Source organism: Galeopterus variegatus, unplaced genomic scaffold (genome assembly GCF_000696425.1).
Source record: "Galeopterus variegatus unplaced genomic scaffold, G_variegatus-3.0.2 Scaffold2679, whole genome shotgun sequence".
NCBI lineage: Eukaryota > Metazoa > Chordata > Mammalia > Dermoptera > Cynocephalidae > Galeopterus > Galeopterus variegatus.
Window position 1 is genome coordinate 160,591 of NW_007728790.1, and position 16,322 is coordinate 176,912.

Consider the following 16,322-nt stretch of genomic DNA (forward strand, 5'->3'; position numbering starts at 1 on the left):
TTTTGAATAAAATATGACCGTCCAAGAAGAATTTCAATCTTTTTTCCTTCTGCTTATCACTATTAATCATTGGTTGGAGCCCACATTTTCGGCTTCCTATAGGTAGAACAGGTGGCAACCATCTTTTGGCCAAGACAAATACAGTATTTATAAAGTGAGAAATAAATGGATAAATATTTCCTTCTAATTTTAAATCTTAGAAGCCTAGATAAAAAATAGAAACAGTATACTACAGTACAACTATTATTATTAAAAATATTCATAATGCCTGTTAAAGAAAATGTAAATTAATGAAAATGAATATGAGAATAATTGTTAGATGGACTGTTGCCATCATTCAATTTTATTAATTAGAACAGATGATTCACTTAGCTGATTTCATCTAGTCACAAATGCCCCAAAACTGAAAGTGTAATTTTATTTTGCGTAAATAGTTGTGCTCACTTTTTAATATGGAAATGAAGCTAGATTAGTTTTCTATATAAATGAATCCCCCTACTTTAAAAAGAGACAAATCAGGATAACAAATATCAAAATCATCATTGGCTCTTGGTGGAAAAAGTAGTTAGAAGAGAAAGAGGAAAAAAAAAAAAAAAAAAAAAAAAAGAAGGAAGGGGCGGAAGAAAGAGAAGAGGGTAAACTCAGTATATGAGACTGCTGACTGGCTAATTACTATTTTGATAAATACATCCTTCCATTATAGAGAAATAGTTTACTTCAGTGTTGTGTTGGCAAGATTAGCTATACTGAATCAAACAGAAGTCCCTCCAACAGTTCATATTCTTATATATGCCTGCTCATACATTAACACATAACATAGGAATAATCAAATATTGCGATGTTTGGTCTTGTTTTGTGTAAATTATAATGAGTTTAAAGGAACTAGATAAACTGTAATAAGTCCTAAAACACATTCTTTATGCAGCAGTCCATGGTTATGATAAGATAAAGAGACAAAAGAGCAAGACAGAGTGAGCTAAGGATTTCACACGTTAGGAATTTTCCAAAAGGAAGTGAAAAAAACCAAGTTCCCTGGCCATTAAATTAATATCATTTGCTCCAAAAATTAATCATATAATGCTTCATTTTATTAAAAATTACTATGACTATTAGCTTATGCTAGTTTCTTTAATTTTACAAATATGTATTGAGCACCTGCTATTTGCTAGCATTCTTCTGGGTACTTGAGATATATGAGTTTTATTGAGCAAAAGAAAATGAAAATGCCTGTCCTGGTGGGGCAGTATATTTGGAGCACCAGACAATAAATAAGGAACATCATAAGTAAGTTATACAGTATATTTGACTATATATGTGTATGTATATGAATACATACTATATTTGAATAGCATATATACTGTAGTATACAGTGCTATAGAAAAAAAAAAAGCAGAATAAGGGAGCTGGGAAGTATGGTATTTCCAGGAAGTTTATTTTATGATTTTAAATAGGTTATAAAGAGTACATGATATTAGAGAAAATAGTTGAGTGAGATGAGAGAATTAACCTCCCAGGCAGAGGGAAGAATCATTCAGGTAGAGGAAACAGCTAGTACAAAACTCGAAGGTGGATGCACGCTTTGGTAAGTCAACGGACAGAAAAGAGCCTAGTGTAGTTGGAACAGGCTGAGTAAGATAGGATGTGCAATGGTACTAGACACATAAAGTGTTTTTTTAAGTTTCTTCTATTAATGAGAATACATTTTTTGTTATAAAATTTCAACATTATCTTATTGAATTGAATTCAAACTTCCATTTTTTCTCTTCCATGAGCTAATGATGCCATTGATATTTGAATTTCTGCTATTGTAACTTTAAAGAATGGATGTTAATTTATATAGGTAACATCATTCATATTCAGCTTAATTTCAATATTATAAAGCATGATAGTTATTTGAGCAAAATAGATACATAATTTCCTGAAAGTGTAATGTTAAGATTCATTCTTTACCCTTTCATTTAACATATATTTATTGAATACTTAAAATATTTTGTGCACTTGCTTAAGTGCAAACAGTGGTGAGCTACTGACTTCATGAATTTTGCCATTGGGTAGAAGCCAGAAAGGATTTAAAACATATTCTACAAGTGCTGTGTGAGGGGAAATACGGTGTGCTCTCAGAACACATGGGAGCTACTTTAATCCAGACTTGGGATCAGTGAATTCTTCCCTGAAGAAAGTGATGTTTTAACCTGAAACTTGAGGGGTAAATAGGAGTTGCCTTGGTAAAGGTGGTGAGTAAAGGGGCTCCAGGAAAAGGAAACACCACTTGTAAGATCCAAAGTGGAAAATGAAATTGAAAATACCAGAAACTCATACAAGGTCTTTAAGCAGGAGGACAAGGACCTGACCAGATTTCTAAAATCAGAAACACTATTCTGATGAACGTATAGTAGAGAGTGCAGTGAAGTGGGGCAAGATCAAGACAGAAAAACTAGTTCAGGGGCTGTTGTGGTGAATCAGGCAAGTAATAAGGGTAGCCCAACCCAGAAGAGTGGCAATTATGATGAAAAGAAATAAATGGGTTCTTGATGTATTACGAGGTGGGACGAATAGATAGTGAATAAATAGATGCAGGGTAGGAGGGGGGAGGAGGACTTAAGGATAGTGCTCTTGCTTCTGCACTGAGACACAGATGGAGCGCAAACATTCACTAAGACCAGAGGATAAGCAAGTCTGGGGACGAGGAAGACCACTACTGGTGAATTCCAGTTTGAACTGTTTATAGTGTCTGTAACACCTGTGTATTTCATTTTGGCAGCCAACAAGCAGTTGGCTGTGTGGATCTGAAGCTCAGGAAAGACTTAAAAGGCACAAGGACAAAGACAAATTTATTATAAAAGAAATATAAAAAATGGTGTCATGGCACATGTGAATTTATATTATTGATATACCTAATCAAGACTGAGTCCATTTTTCTCTATAAAAATAAAAATAAATATATGATAGTGTTTAGGATATTTTAACTGCTCCTAAAATACACATTAAGGTCATTTTTAGAATATGATGTATTTTTTATTATATAGTAAGTATCTCCAGGGACATAAAATAATATATAATAACCAGTTGCGTAATAAACTGGTTTTATTTAAAGCATGTCATTTTGCTTGTCTTTTAAAATAATTGTACTTGTCTCTATTCCTTCTTTAATAAAGGTTCTGGTTCTGTTTATCATAATATTATACAAATGTTAACAATTATATGCAAAAGGTTATTTCAAAAGAAAACATAAATAGTAGGTAAAAAAGAGTCAACCATGGGTAAGAATGTATTTACAGTGTCCCTTAGTAGGTCTGGGTGTTCAAAAAGAACTACTGGAATTAACATATACCTGTGTAAAGAGGCATGAAATGGAAAATTCAGCGTCTGAAGCAGACAGCTGTCATTATGCATCCTGCTACTCCTTTCAGTATTGCAAAGCACACAGAGCATTTTATTAGTGCCAATTAATCAGCATTACTATTATAATTTGATTAGTCAGTTACTGAGTTAGCAAATGTCTTCAGAGGGGCAATGTCTCCAAAATTTAAAATAAAATCTCCTGTACTTGGATAAGCAAATGTAATTGTTTAAATACTACAGATTTTGAACTCTGTGACCCAGCTTTCTTCTTTGTCAAATTGAGATATTAATACATAATATAAAGTGTTGTAATAAGAACTAAATGAGATAATCCTTGTCAAAACCCTTACCAGAGAACTAGCATAAGAAAGTATTTCACAAACCATGGCTAGTAGTAGCTAGTGATACCAGTTGTTATGGCACTTTACATGAGTTAAAATCATTATGTTTGGACTCAAGGAAAAGAAAACAACATCCTGTTTTTGTTTAAAACATATATCCCCTCCACACTATTCCCATTGCCACTGAAAGAGGATTAATTCAGATCACCACGTTCTCTTTGCCAAGGCTATTTTAGTTGTTTTGCCAACTGGTCTTTCTGCCATCACCCCAACCCATCTTGATTACTGCTGCTTTATGAAGGGCAACTCTGAGTTTATCACTGCCTACAATTAAACAACAACAGAAAAGAAAACAAGTAAATGAGCCAACAACAAACTCTTCAATGCTTATATAGAAAGACATCAGCAACTGGTACTAGACAATATCCATACCACCATCTCTCCTAATTAAAAACCTGACTGATCTGGCCCTACCTAATACTGTCAACATTCATGCTGTCGTTTACCTCTTTCTAATCCTCCCTACCCCATCTTTGCACTCCAACAGTAAATATAAGCTGACGTCTGGTGAGGGAGGCGAGAAGAGAGAGGATAGGATCTATGGCTCCAGGGGAGGGCTTGGCTCTTGAAGAACAAGTGGTCCTCTCTATGCAAGTGAGGAGGCAGAATTCATAAAAACTGGAGAAGCCAGAAGGAAGGAGACACGGACATGCTGTTCCTCAACTGGTTGTATTTTGAGCTAAAAACCTAAAGCTTCACCCATCAGAAGCATGCAGAGAGAGTTCTTAAGAGAACTTGATAGTGTTCAAGAACTTGATAGCTTGGGGGTACATGTAACTAAAGACATAGCAGTGCTTGTTTTCTCCTCTGTAGTTTTCTAAAGCTGGGGGTGGGTCGGTGGAGAAGGGTGGGTGTGTGCTGCAGGTTCGGACCAGGACTGTGCTATGGTACCGTACCACCACAGCTCTTAAGAGGGCACAGAAGAGGACCTCAGTAGAGGATATCAGGGTCCTCCATGAAGGAGAACTGAGGATGAAGGAAGAGGCAGGAGTCTTGCTACTGAGGCAGCTGCTGGCCAAGGGTGGTGATGCCCCACACAGAAAGGTGGTGGGAAGCACAGATTGACAAACCTGCCTGATCCTCTCTTAGCAGACCAGGAAAAGCTGATTAATACCCAAGAAAACTACACATGCACACCATCTCCAAGGTGTCTCAGTGGCAGAGATACCTTCCTCAATCCACCTCTGTGCAGGCACTAAGCTGGAGTTGCCGCACCCTTCCTCACTTCAAGTTTCTAGGGCTGGGATTCTTGTCTGATGAGGGGTGGGAAGGAGTGAGATATAAATTGGATATGAAAGTTTCCAGCAGGACAGAGTCTTAAAAACTGAAAAGGACCGGAGAACGATGGAGTCTATTCAAGGTATTATTAAAAGTTGGAAAGTGGAGAATTAACAGAGTACAATTAAAAGCAGCATTTGGAAAAAATTAAAACTAGCTCATACGTTATTCTCCATCCTAAAAATTGGTTTAAAAGATTAGGATGAATTCTGGTAAGGGTCAGGATGAGGCTTCATTATAGTTAGCTTTTCCCTGGCAGGTTTGTGAAGAAGGAAAAAATTGGGATGCTATTTTAAAGCAAAGGGAGGGAGAATAACAGGTATCCTTTGCAGCTCTGGGGAAGTCAGAAGTCAAAGTCAGAGGTCTGCAATACAGGGTTAGGAATGAGGAGAAAAGTGAGTTGGTGCAGGCTCCCTAGCAAAGGGGAGAGTCAGTCTACATCAAAGAAAAGCCAGGTTCTCTGCTATGACATGCTCTTGGAATGTGTTTGCACCTGAATACCAGCTTTTTTTTAATAGCAAAAAGTGTGTGTGTGTGTGTGTGTGTGTGTGTGTGTGTTGTGTGTGTGTGTTTATGTGAATGTGTTTTAATAGCAGCTGATGGCTTTCCATGAAGAAGTTTTAGATTGTTTATTTTCTTGTTACACTAGTGTTGATTATTTGAGACCCTAATTAAAACTCATGGATTTTAACGGGTACCATATCACTTATCAAACTGTAGTGGAAACAAGACCCAATATGTATGATGTCTAAAGTTTTCCTCGTTTTCTGATGAATAAATTATTTTTTTATATTTTTAAATCTTAGAATCTGATAACATTTTACAAGAATGAAAATAAAACAATTTGTATCAAATATTCTAATGCTATCTCTACAGAAAAAGAAGTCTAGATTGCTGCTTAACAAAACTACTTTCTACTAGAGTCCTACAAGGAAACCTAGGGGATGCCCCCAACTCGCCCTCACTTCCTCTCACCACTAATTCAATGGTGAAAAGAAATGAGAATGTCTAACTTGCTTTGAAAACTGACATCCTAAATCTCTAAAACTCCTCTTCCCACACTCTAATCTATTGCTGGATACTCTTTCCTCTTCCTTTAATTCCACTACTCTTTTTACTTTTACCTATTACAATCACTTTTCCGTATTGTAGGTATTCCCCAGATGCCATTTCAAAGGATAACAAATGTTAGGTTACTTTTATTGTCCCCATGGCTTCAACACTTCCCAAGGTATTTCCAGCTCAAAGAAACAGACACTCACAGTGTAGCTTTTCGTAGAAAAGGCAGAATAGAAATGAACGTTATTAACCTCTGCAGAACACAGTATGTCTCAGCTTTCACACTGGTAGTTGCTCCTGTGAAACTCAACTGGTCTTTCACAAAACCACCAGGTCTTCTGACAAACCCATGTGCGGATCAGATGTATCTGTGTCTTGATGCTACAATATAAAACTGTATTTTTCTTCTATCATCTATCATGACAATGCACTTTTATGAATACAATTTAATTTTATTAAGTGCAACTACTTTATATCTGGCTTTGCAGTCATCCTGTGTCTTTCAGGCTAAGGAACATATAAAACTTCTCACAGGAGGAGATTAATCTTATTCGTAGAAGATCTTCTCTTCCGATTAACTGCATCATTATAAGGTCTAAAACAACAGAAATTGTAGAATATTTTATGGGATACTGATTCAAGAATTTAAATATTTAATGAAAGCTACCTTTACACAACAATTTTATTGATTTTCTTTTCAATCTCAGAGACAAAATTTCTAAAATCACTTGGATATTTGGTAAAGGTATCATTGACATTCTCAGATGTGTGAAAATACGTATTCTGCAGGGCTAAAAAGGTCTTAATTGAGATGTCTGGGAGAAAGTTGTGCTCATTTAGGCACCTGATTATTTGGTCTACTTTTCCTTGCTTGCCCACCTGAGCTGGCATTAGCAAGAGAACAAAGGGACCTACAGAATGCTTCAGCAATACTGTGCATCTTCAGTAATTTTAAATGTAAATTCCTTTTTTGTTAAGTTGCTTGGTTCACAAGTATCTGTTTGAATATCTTTTCCAGGTTTTTTCTGTTGTTCTTTTTATCTTGACGGGGACCATTCTGTGACAAAATTATGGCACATAGTAATCAAAGCAAAACTATAGTTCACTTTCTTAAATCATTCCAGGCAATAAAAAAATTACAATCATCTACCTTTAGTAAAGAAAACAGGGCTAAAAATTTCAAAAATCAACATCTCAACTTTTGATTGAAGATCAGTACAAGTAAATTTTTTTTTTAAAAAGTGTGAGACAGATATCACTAGTCAGTTTTATTTTGCTTTAGCATGATAATAGCTGTTTTCGGTATTTACTTAACCTTTATCTCTTCTGCATTGTTTCCTGACTTACCTGCAGTTGGAGTGGGCCTAAGCCTGGTGTTGCTGCGGCAGCAGCTGCCATGGTAGTTGGGATCAGCTGAACAGGGTAAGGGTCACCTAAGTAAGAGAATAATAGAGGCGTCAGCACCTTTTATCTACTCTCCACCTGCAAATTAAACTCATGCATTCGCTCTTTCCAAAAGCCTTCTTTTGTGTGCCTTGCCGGGGCCTAATGAAAAGCTCTATTGTGCAGCCTTTTACTAACACTCTTTTCACAATTCTGGCTGCAAGAGGAATGTGAATAAAAGGCACAAGCAATTAAGGCGGAAACCTCATCCTTTTTTCATGATGTATTTAGGAAAATGGGGGAAAAATGCACATTGATCAGAGGGCCGTTCTTTAAAACACACACACACACACACACACACACACAAACCTGCACACCTGACAATCTTGATATGAACACAGCAACTCCTTGGCAAATTTACAACGTTATTATAAAAGGAACTTAACTAAACTTACTTTTATTTTAACAAACTAATCTTCAAAATTGTAAGCCGGGTATCCAAGGAGCTTATCTTTTGATTGCTATGTTATCGTCTTGATTTAAATCACCTCTTAAATAACATCTTGTGAATAAATTAAAAGTAAAAAAGAAAAAGTTATGGGTTTTTTAAGTTATATAAAATATTAGCATTTTTAATATTCCAGAAATAAATGTTTACAAAAGTGTAATATAAGGAAAACAGAAAATAGGACTTTACCTTAAAAAGTAGTAATTCAAAATTAATCTGGAAATTTGATTATGTGATCTATGAAAATTTAGATAAACACACACAACCATACATGTACACAAACACAGAGAAGATATTCTGCATATTTTTGGTGCAAATCAAGGTGTTTTTTTTGTTTTTTTTTTTTACTTAGTAAAAAGGTACAACAGACTTTTTGCATAGAGCTCAATGATATGCTATTGAATATATCTAGTAATGTACATTATTAGTCATTTGAAATATGACCACAGCAAATAATATATTATTATTAAAAATAAAATCTATAAGAACAATTTTCTAATAATAACATTTTTTAAGGAATTTAACTTATGAAAAACTTGTTGAATGTTGCATGAATGGAAGATATGACTTAAAATAACTCAGTTAATACATTCCTTCAAAAACATTTACTGAGTATCCACTATGTGTTAAACGCTGCTCTTGGCCCTATACATAGAGATTTGAAAAAGACTAATATGCAGATATGGATTTACTGATAATTTAATGAAGCTTAAGCACTGAGCTTCTGGAAAGGGTCCCTAGCAGTGTGTTCATAGGGTCATGTGTATTTATATTTGACAGTTTTCTTAATTTTATACTTTGTTGTGATTTCTTGTTACAAATGAATATTAAATTTTGAAACTAAATGTGTGTGTGTGTGTGTTTATGTGTGATTTGCATTTTTATCCTAAAAAGAGTCTCCCAAAGTATACGTCTCAGGCTTCAAAATACCTGGATCTACCCATGTTGATTAGGCCTTCCCAGAGTTTACAATTTAATGGGAGAAAAAGATAATTAAATGATTAGTATAACATGCAATAACAGTTAAGATAGTAAAGTACATAATGCTATGGACTACACTGTGGTCCAAATGTAGTCTAAGAGGTCAAAGACTGCCTCTAGGAAGAAGTCATGTTTAAGTTAAAACTTGAATTAAGTGAAAGCTAGCCAGACAAAGAAGGGAAGGAAGAGTGTTCCAGGCAGGGAAACAATTTTCATGAAGATTCAGAGTCAGAAGAAAGAGTTACATCATAGGCCAGTCCCTGTATGGCTGAAGTACAGAGTGTAGGTAGGGAAGTCCAGATAAATGGGGATGAGGAGAAAGCTGGGTACCAGATTTTGTATGGTTTTATAAATAATACTGAAGACTTGATCCTGTAGAGTATAGGAAATCTGAATGTGGAAAACAGATCGGTTGAGCAAGGTCACTTGGGTTGGAGGGTGGAAGCTATAATCAACTAGCAAAACAGATACAGAAATCCATATCATAGTAATAATGCTCTGGATTAGGGTGGTGAGATTGGGATGTAGAGTGATGGAGAGATTCAAGCGATATTCAAGGGGCAGAACTGACAAAACTTAATGACTTTTACATAAGAGAGCAAGGTAAGACCCAAGGATGACTCCCAGGTTTTGCACTTGAACAACTAATTGAAGAGAGGTACTATTTGTTGGGTTGGTACATGAATGAGAAGCAAGATTGCCAGCTTGGGCCTGAGGGGAGGAGGAGGGAATGGGGATGAATAAAGACTTCCGTTTTGGACATTTTAAGTTTGATAGCCAAGTTGAGATGTTCATTAGACTCAATAAACGTATTAGGATTTTAGGGGAGAAGGCCACATAGAAGACATAAGTTTGACAGTGGTTAGCATATTTTTGGAATTTAAAGCTATAAGCCTTGATGAAACCATTTAGGAGTTAACTGATTAAAAAAAAAAAAAGAAGTCCAAGAATTGGATTGTAGGATACACTATTATTTATAGTCAGAGAGATATGTAACTAGCAGAAGAGACTGAGAAGAAAGGTAAATTTGGTGCTCCAGAAGCTAAGAACGACTTTCAGAAAGAGTGATCAATTTTTTTAAATGCTGGATGTAGTAATGTGAAGGCCATTGGTAAGTTCAACAAGGGCAGTTTCAGTGGAGTGAAGGGTGAGAAAGTCGAAATGAAGTGAATGTGATCTATTGATCACATCCTCTATTGAGGATGGCAGAAAGAAAGGACCTAGAGGAAGGAAGCATGAGACTCTTGCTTTTCAAAGTGAGATTGTCAGCTGAGTGGCATCATCTAGAGTTTCTTAGAAATACAGAATTGCAGAGCCCACTCTACATCTACTTGGGTGGGCAGCCTCCAAGACAGATCTCCCAGTTACTCCCACTTTCTGGTATTTCAGTACTGTGTAATGCTCTCCCCCTCGAGCGTGGACTGAATCTAGTAACTGCCTTCTAATGCACAGAATATGGCAAAAGCTGTGAGGTTTACTTTTGAGATGAGGTTACAAAAAAGACTCTGGCTCTGTCTTGCTTGCCCCTGCCTCCAACTCCTTTACAGCAAGCAGCTAGGTAATGAGCTGCCCTATGCAGAGGCCATATAACAAAGGACTGATGTTATGGCCAATAGCAAGCAAAGACATGAGGCCAAGGTAGGCCTAGAGATGACTGCAAAATTGAGACCAATATCTTGTCTTCAGCTCTGTGAAAGATCCTGAGCCACAGGTACATGGCATGGCTGTGTCCAAATAAATGTTTGTTGTTTTAAGCCAGTAAGTTTTGGGATAATTTGTTAAAGCAGGAATCATACACCTTCTGAATCAGAATTTAAATTTTAATAAGATTCCCAGATAATTTGTATGTGTACTATAGCTTGAGAACTGCTGGAACAGACAATTCCACTGAGGTGTTTTGTAGTAGTTAGTGGAAGATGTGTGATCAAGAAAACTTTATTTAAAAGGTACATATGTGGAAAAATTATAGCATGTTTGCATGCTAATGAGAAAGATCCAGTAAATAGGGAAAAAATCTGATAAAGGAGAGAGATACAGGAGAGAGGTACAGGAGAGAGACGGGACAACTCACGTTACATGATAGGGCTTTGCTTAACATTTGGTAATTTTAATATTTCATTTACAAAACTATTCAATTTATAAAGGGGAGTTTACATGATTAAAAGCTGAATTTATATATTTATGCAAACTAGCAAAAACAGCAAATATTATTATAGTATGATGATTAGAATTGACAATTAAATACTAAAAACTATGTAATTCATTTGATTCCTCATTTAATTTTAAATCTTAAAATTAACTACAGCAAATGTGTAGAAGCTGTGGTGCTCTTCACAGTGATAATTCACTTTATATAATTTAATTTCCCTGTTGTAAATTAATCAATTAATAAGCACATCTACCATGTGACCATAACTCTGCTGAGTGCTGTGGGAGACAAAAACAATAAAACAAAATGAAACTTGGTCTCTATTCACTACATGTCTATCTTTTCTAATTAAATGCTTATTCAAGTAATACTGACCATCAGTGACTGCTACAAAAGTTAAGGGAGAACTAATTCCAGGCTTCAATCTTTAGAGAATAGTTAAAGGTGAAAATTAAGAGGGAGCTTGGTCTTGAAGATATGGAGGGGAGGAGAGATGCTTTAGGTAAGGTGAAATGCGTCAAAGCACTGGAATGACATGCTGAAGGAGTGAAGAGAAAACCGGTATAACAGGTGACAGAATAAAGGAGAGGGAAAAGAGATTGAAAGCAGAAAGTTGGGAGACTTCATATTCCTAGTCTTGAGGAAATCTGGATGGCAATGGACAAAAAATGAAATTTTAACAAGCATCATTAAAGAGGTTAAATAGTAGGAGGTCTTAAAGATGACCTAATGTCTATCTCAGGGACACAGACTGCCTCCTAAATTTGAATTGACAGCAAAAATCTGCAAAGGGTTTTGGGCACTTTTCCATTAAAACCATCTACTTGTTAATAACAAATTACATGTACATTTAAAGCTCACTAGTTAAAGTATATACTATTCCACAGTATTTTAAAAAATGCATATATTACAATCTTATCTTCTCATTTCCTATATTCATAAATGTGTTAATATACATTTGTGAAATTAACACAGTTATCCTTCCTGTGGTTATGCATATATATATATATATATATATATAAATACATATTATGCTATACTAATGACCTTTGTAGATATGCGTAAGTATATATATATATATATATGAAATGTTTATGCAAGCTAAATAATTTTATATATGTACTATGGGTTGAATTGTGTCCCCCCCCCCCAATTGATATGTTGAAGTCCTAACCCCCAGTACCTCAGAATGTAACTGCATTTGGAGAAAAGGCCTTTAAAGAGATAAGGTAAAATGAGGTAATATGGGGTGAGCCTTAATCAAGTACGACTGTTGTCTTTATAAGCAGAAGAGATTAGAAAACTAACAACACAGGCCTTGGCATTACGAAGTAAGGACACACAGAGATGGCAGCCATCTACAGGCCAAAGAGAGAGGCCTCAGAAGAAACAACCCTGCCGACATGTGATCTCAGACTTCCAGCTTCTAGAACAATGAGAAAATAAATTTCTGTCGTTTAAGCCCCCCAGTCTGTGGTATTTTGTTATGACAGTCCTAACAAACTCATATGTTTGTTCAAATTCAGCCACATATCAGTTTATTTGGTATTTAAGTGAATTGGAGAAAACCAACAAAAAAAAAAAAAACTGGCAGCAGGAATTAAAAAGACTAGTACAGCTATTATATATCTTTAATCATATAGTTTCCAAGATATGAATACATAATCATAAACAGGATGTCATCTAGATTCAAAAAGTTTGTGTCTAGGGCACCACATTATTTCAACCATTTCCTCCCAACACACAGACACACATAACTTAAAGCACTTAAAGCATATCTATTACCAGTTTTTCAGGTTCAGAATATTGAGAAGTAGTTTGGCTAAACTATGCCTCAAGTTACAGAGTAAATACAACTGTGAAAATTTCCAATATAGCAATTTAATTGGTAATTAAGGAAACTTAGAATAGATTGCATGGATGTGCAAGTGTTCTGAAGTGGACACAGAGTCTGTAAGACTTCACAAACAAAGTCAGGGGTAGTTCTCAATGGCAAAAGAGAGATTCAGAAGCTGCTGGGGAAAAAAAGACCTTTTATTGAAGTAAATACTGTCATTTATTTGTGCCATCCCTCAATTAACTGTACAAAAAAAAAAATTACGACAGGTTTATTTTGTAAATACCTCAAGAGATACTTGCTTAGCAAAAATGAGATAATGGAAAATTCTGACTTTTAAAGTTCAACCATGTGTAAGTTATTCAAATTGACTTTCGACTAGTTAAAAGTAATTTCTTTTACTCTTTGCTAAGTTTTAACCGTTTGAACAGTTTTTCCCTAAGTCTTTCCAAGATTAATTTACTTCTTATTTCAAGGCCAACCATGGAAAATCTAGCTCAAAACTAAAATTTTTCAAAAAGTTAGAAAATATACTGAGGCATGTTGGTCAATTGTTTTCAGAATGCAACCTATCTTACAGTATCTATTGATACAAATGATATATAACTAGTATTAAATAATCCCTCAGAAAGCACGTTAAATGCATCAGTATAATAGTGGTAGATATTCAGATACTAATTATCTTCAGTCATGTTATGAAGGATTCGTTTGTATGCCATATAACAATATGGTTAAAAAATCCCAATTTTCCAAGAGGGTTATTTAGGCTGTGGAAGACTGTGAAAAGCAGGTATGGTCTTAACCTGGGTCAACGACACACACCCTTTCATACACTGAACTAATACAAAGATTCTGGAAAGTTTTATGGCATTATCTTTACTAAAGTATGGAGGCTCATTCCTTTACTGGCCTTTCATGTTTTTTGGTTGTTTTTGCCTCCTTCATAAACACCAGATTGCCTTCTCTAGGTGCTGGGAAATACAAAAATTAAAAGCTACACACACGATCCCTGCCCTAGAGGAGGTTCCTAATCAAGTGATAGAAATAATGACGTAAACCAATCCAGTGATACAGTGAGCAAAGTGGAAGAGTGTAAAAGGTACTCTGAAACCCCCGAGGAAAGATCTTAACCTGGAAAGGGAGTAGATAGTAAAGGAAGGTTATTTGTTAAAGTGCCTCTTAAAAGATGGCCATTTTCACTACCAAATTATACTTCAGGACCATTTTACTACCTACTTTCCATGTCTTCTATCTGCTAGAGACTCAGACAGTAAGCCTCCATCACTTCATGCAATCAAGATTGCTCTTATTAATCACCTTCTCAGATCAGTACTTTTAAAATGCTGCTCTTACTACTCTAATTTCCAGGTGAAGGGAGCTTTGTAGGAGTCTAAGACAAAATGAAGTTAACAAGGACACTGTGGATGAAACTTTGGAAGGTAATTGCTTTCTTTCATCTCATGGCCCAGTAGAGGAATTGGTGGGTGCCTTCTGCTTTGAAGGAACCCCTGCCATTCTCCAGGCAGTGGTAACAATAACACTATCCTATACTTGCCCCTACATCCAGGGTACTTTTATTTCTCCCAGTGTACCTGATGCAGAAAGGAAATGGTAAGCAATGCTGCTAAAAAGTAGGTAGAGCTCATGTCTTCAAGAGCCTTGTGTTTTACTTTGAAGGCAATGTTAACTCACTGACAGGTTTTAAGCAGGGAAATGACACAGTCTGATTTGTATTTTAGATAAACCAATTTTGTGGCAAGGGATAGATCTACTGGAGGAGAAAGAGACTGGAGACAAACAGACATGTTAAAACTACTGTAGTAAATCAAGTGGGAAATGGTGATGGCCTGAACTAATCGTGAGGAAGGAGAGGAGGGAACAGCTTTGGGAGACAGATTTGATAAACAATTTGATTGGAAAAAAGAGATACAGGAAAAATATGAGGAAAAAAATCACACTTTGGGTTTATATTTTATTTTGGTACATTGTTTAGGAAAGAAATATCATTTTTTCCCCCAAATAATTATTCAGTTGTTCCAACATCTCTTTTGAATAATTCGCTGTTCTCCCATTGATTTGGAATGTGTGCAGTTAACATTTGTTGACTTTTCACACTCTGTTAAAAATATTTTACATATATGTATACACACATATATATATATATCCATATAGATATGAATATATGTACACGTGTGTGTATAAAATATCATTTAATCTTCACAACTAAGTAGGACAGATACTATTATTTCCATTCTACAAAATTTTAGTGTCCAGGATGATCCCACAATTAATAAGTACTAATAGTCATTACTATTTTTAGTAAGAAAGACATTAAGTTTTATAAAACATCATAGACTACTTTTAAAACATTATGAAAAAGTATACTTCAATTTTCATAATAGATATATTTATTCACTTACTGTTCTTTCAGCTAACATCCATCAAACACTATGTGGAGGACACAAAAAAATTAGAGGTACAATCCTTGCCTTCATGACATTTTCCATTATGAAAACAAGACATAAATTTTGAAAATAAAATGAATCAAAACTGCATGATTAGAGCTAAATGAATAATAAAGGGAGGAGTTACCAGGGAAAAGAGGAATTTATACCAGCTGGAATCTTTGAGGAAAGAATCAGAGGAGAAGCTAGGCTTGTGTTGGGCCTTGAATGAAAAATAAAAACTAGAAAAGATGAGAGAAGCCTATGAGCTGCAATGCCTGGCATAGAGTAGATGCTGAATAGTATTTGCTAAATGAATAAATAAATGAGCCTGAAGCTAAGGAGTACTCCAGGATCAAAGAAATGAGTAAGTAAAATGTCTTCATGAATGAGCCTGCAGTAGAACCCATTTCAAATAGAAGAACTCTTTAGGAGATTGATTAGAGCCTATTGAGGACCTTAAATACCAGGGTAAGAAATTTGCACGTAATTGTGTCCTTAAATGCATGCACAATTAATTACCTACTATCCTAAAAGAATAAACTATCTAGACTCTAAAAACTCCCTAAAACCACCATTTATTTTCACTGGTCATCTATATTGCTAGAAACCGGTCTTCAATGGTAATTTCACATCATTCCCCTACATTTTAGTTTTCAATCCTTACAGTTTTAAAAAATGCTTTATAAATCCATTAATGACCTCCAAATTGCCAAATTTTAACAAACATCTTTCTGCAGTGGCTGATACTGTTAATGATTTCCTCCTTCTCTAACTACATCTATACTCTCTTGACTTTTTTTTTTTTTTTTTTTTTTTTCCCTTTTTTTTTTTGTCTTTTTTCGTGACCTGTAACGGGACCGCAACCCTCGGTGTCGGGACCACAACCCTCGGTGTCGCGCCCACCTGTACCGCGACCAGCAATGGGATCGCAACCCTC

The 16,322-nt window shown here is 35.5% G+C and overlaps 1 protein-coding gene across 1 annotated transcript in view; it reads right to left on the reverse strand.

Annotated features, from left to right (window-relative positions):
- The window catches only part of SOX5 (SRY (sex determining region Y)-box 5), a 210,358-nt gene that overhangs the window by 98,645 nt on the left and 95,391 nt on the right, over positions 1–16,322 (reverse strand). Inside the window, 1 exon segment of the mRNA XM_008582606.1 lies at positions 7,428–7,513. Coding sequence (XP_008580828.1) covers positions 7,428–7,513 — 86 coding nt within the window.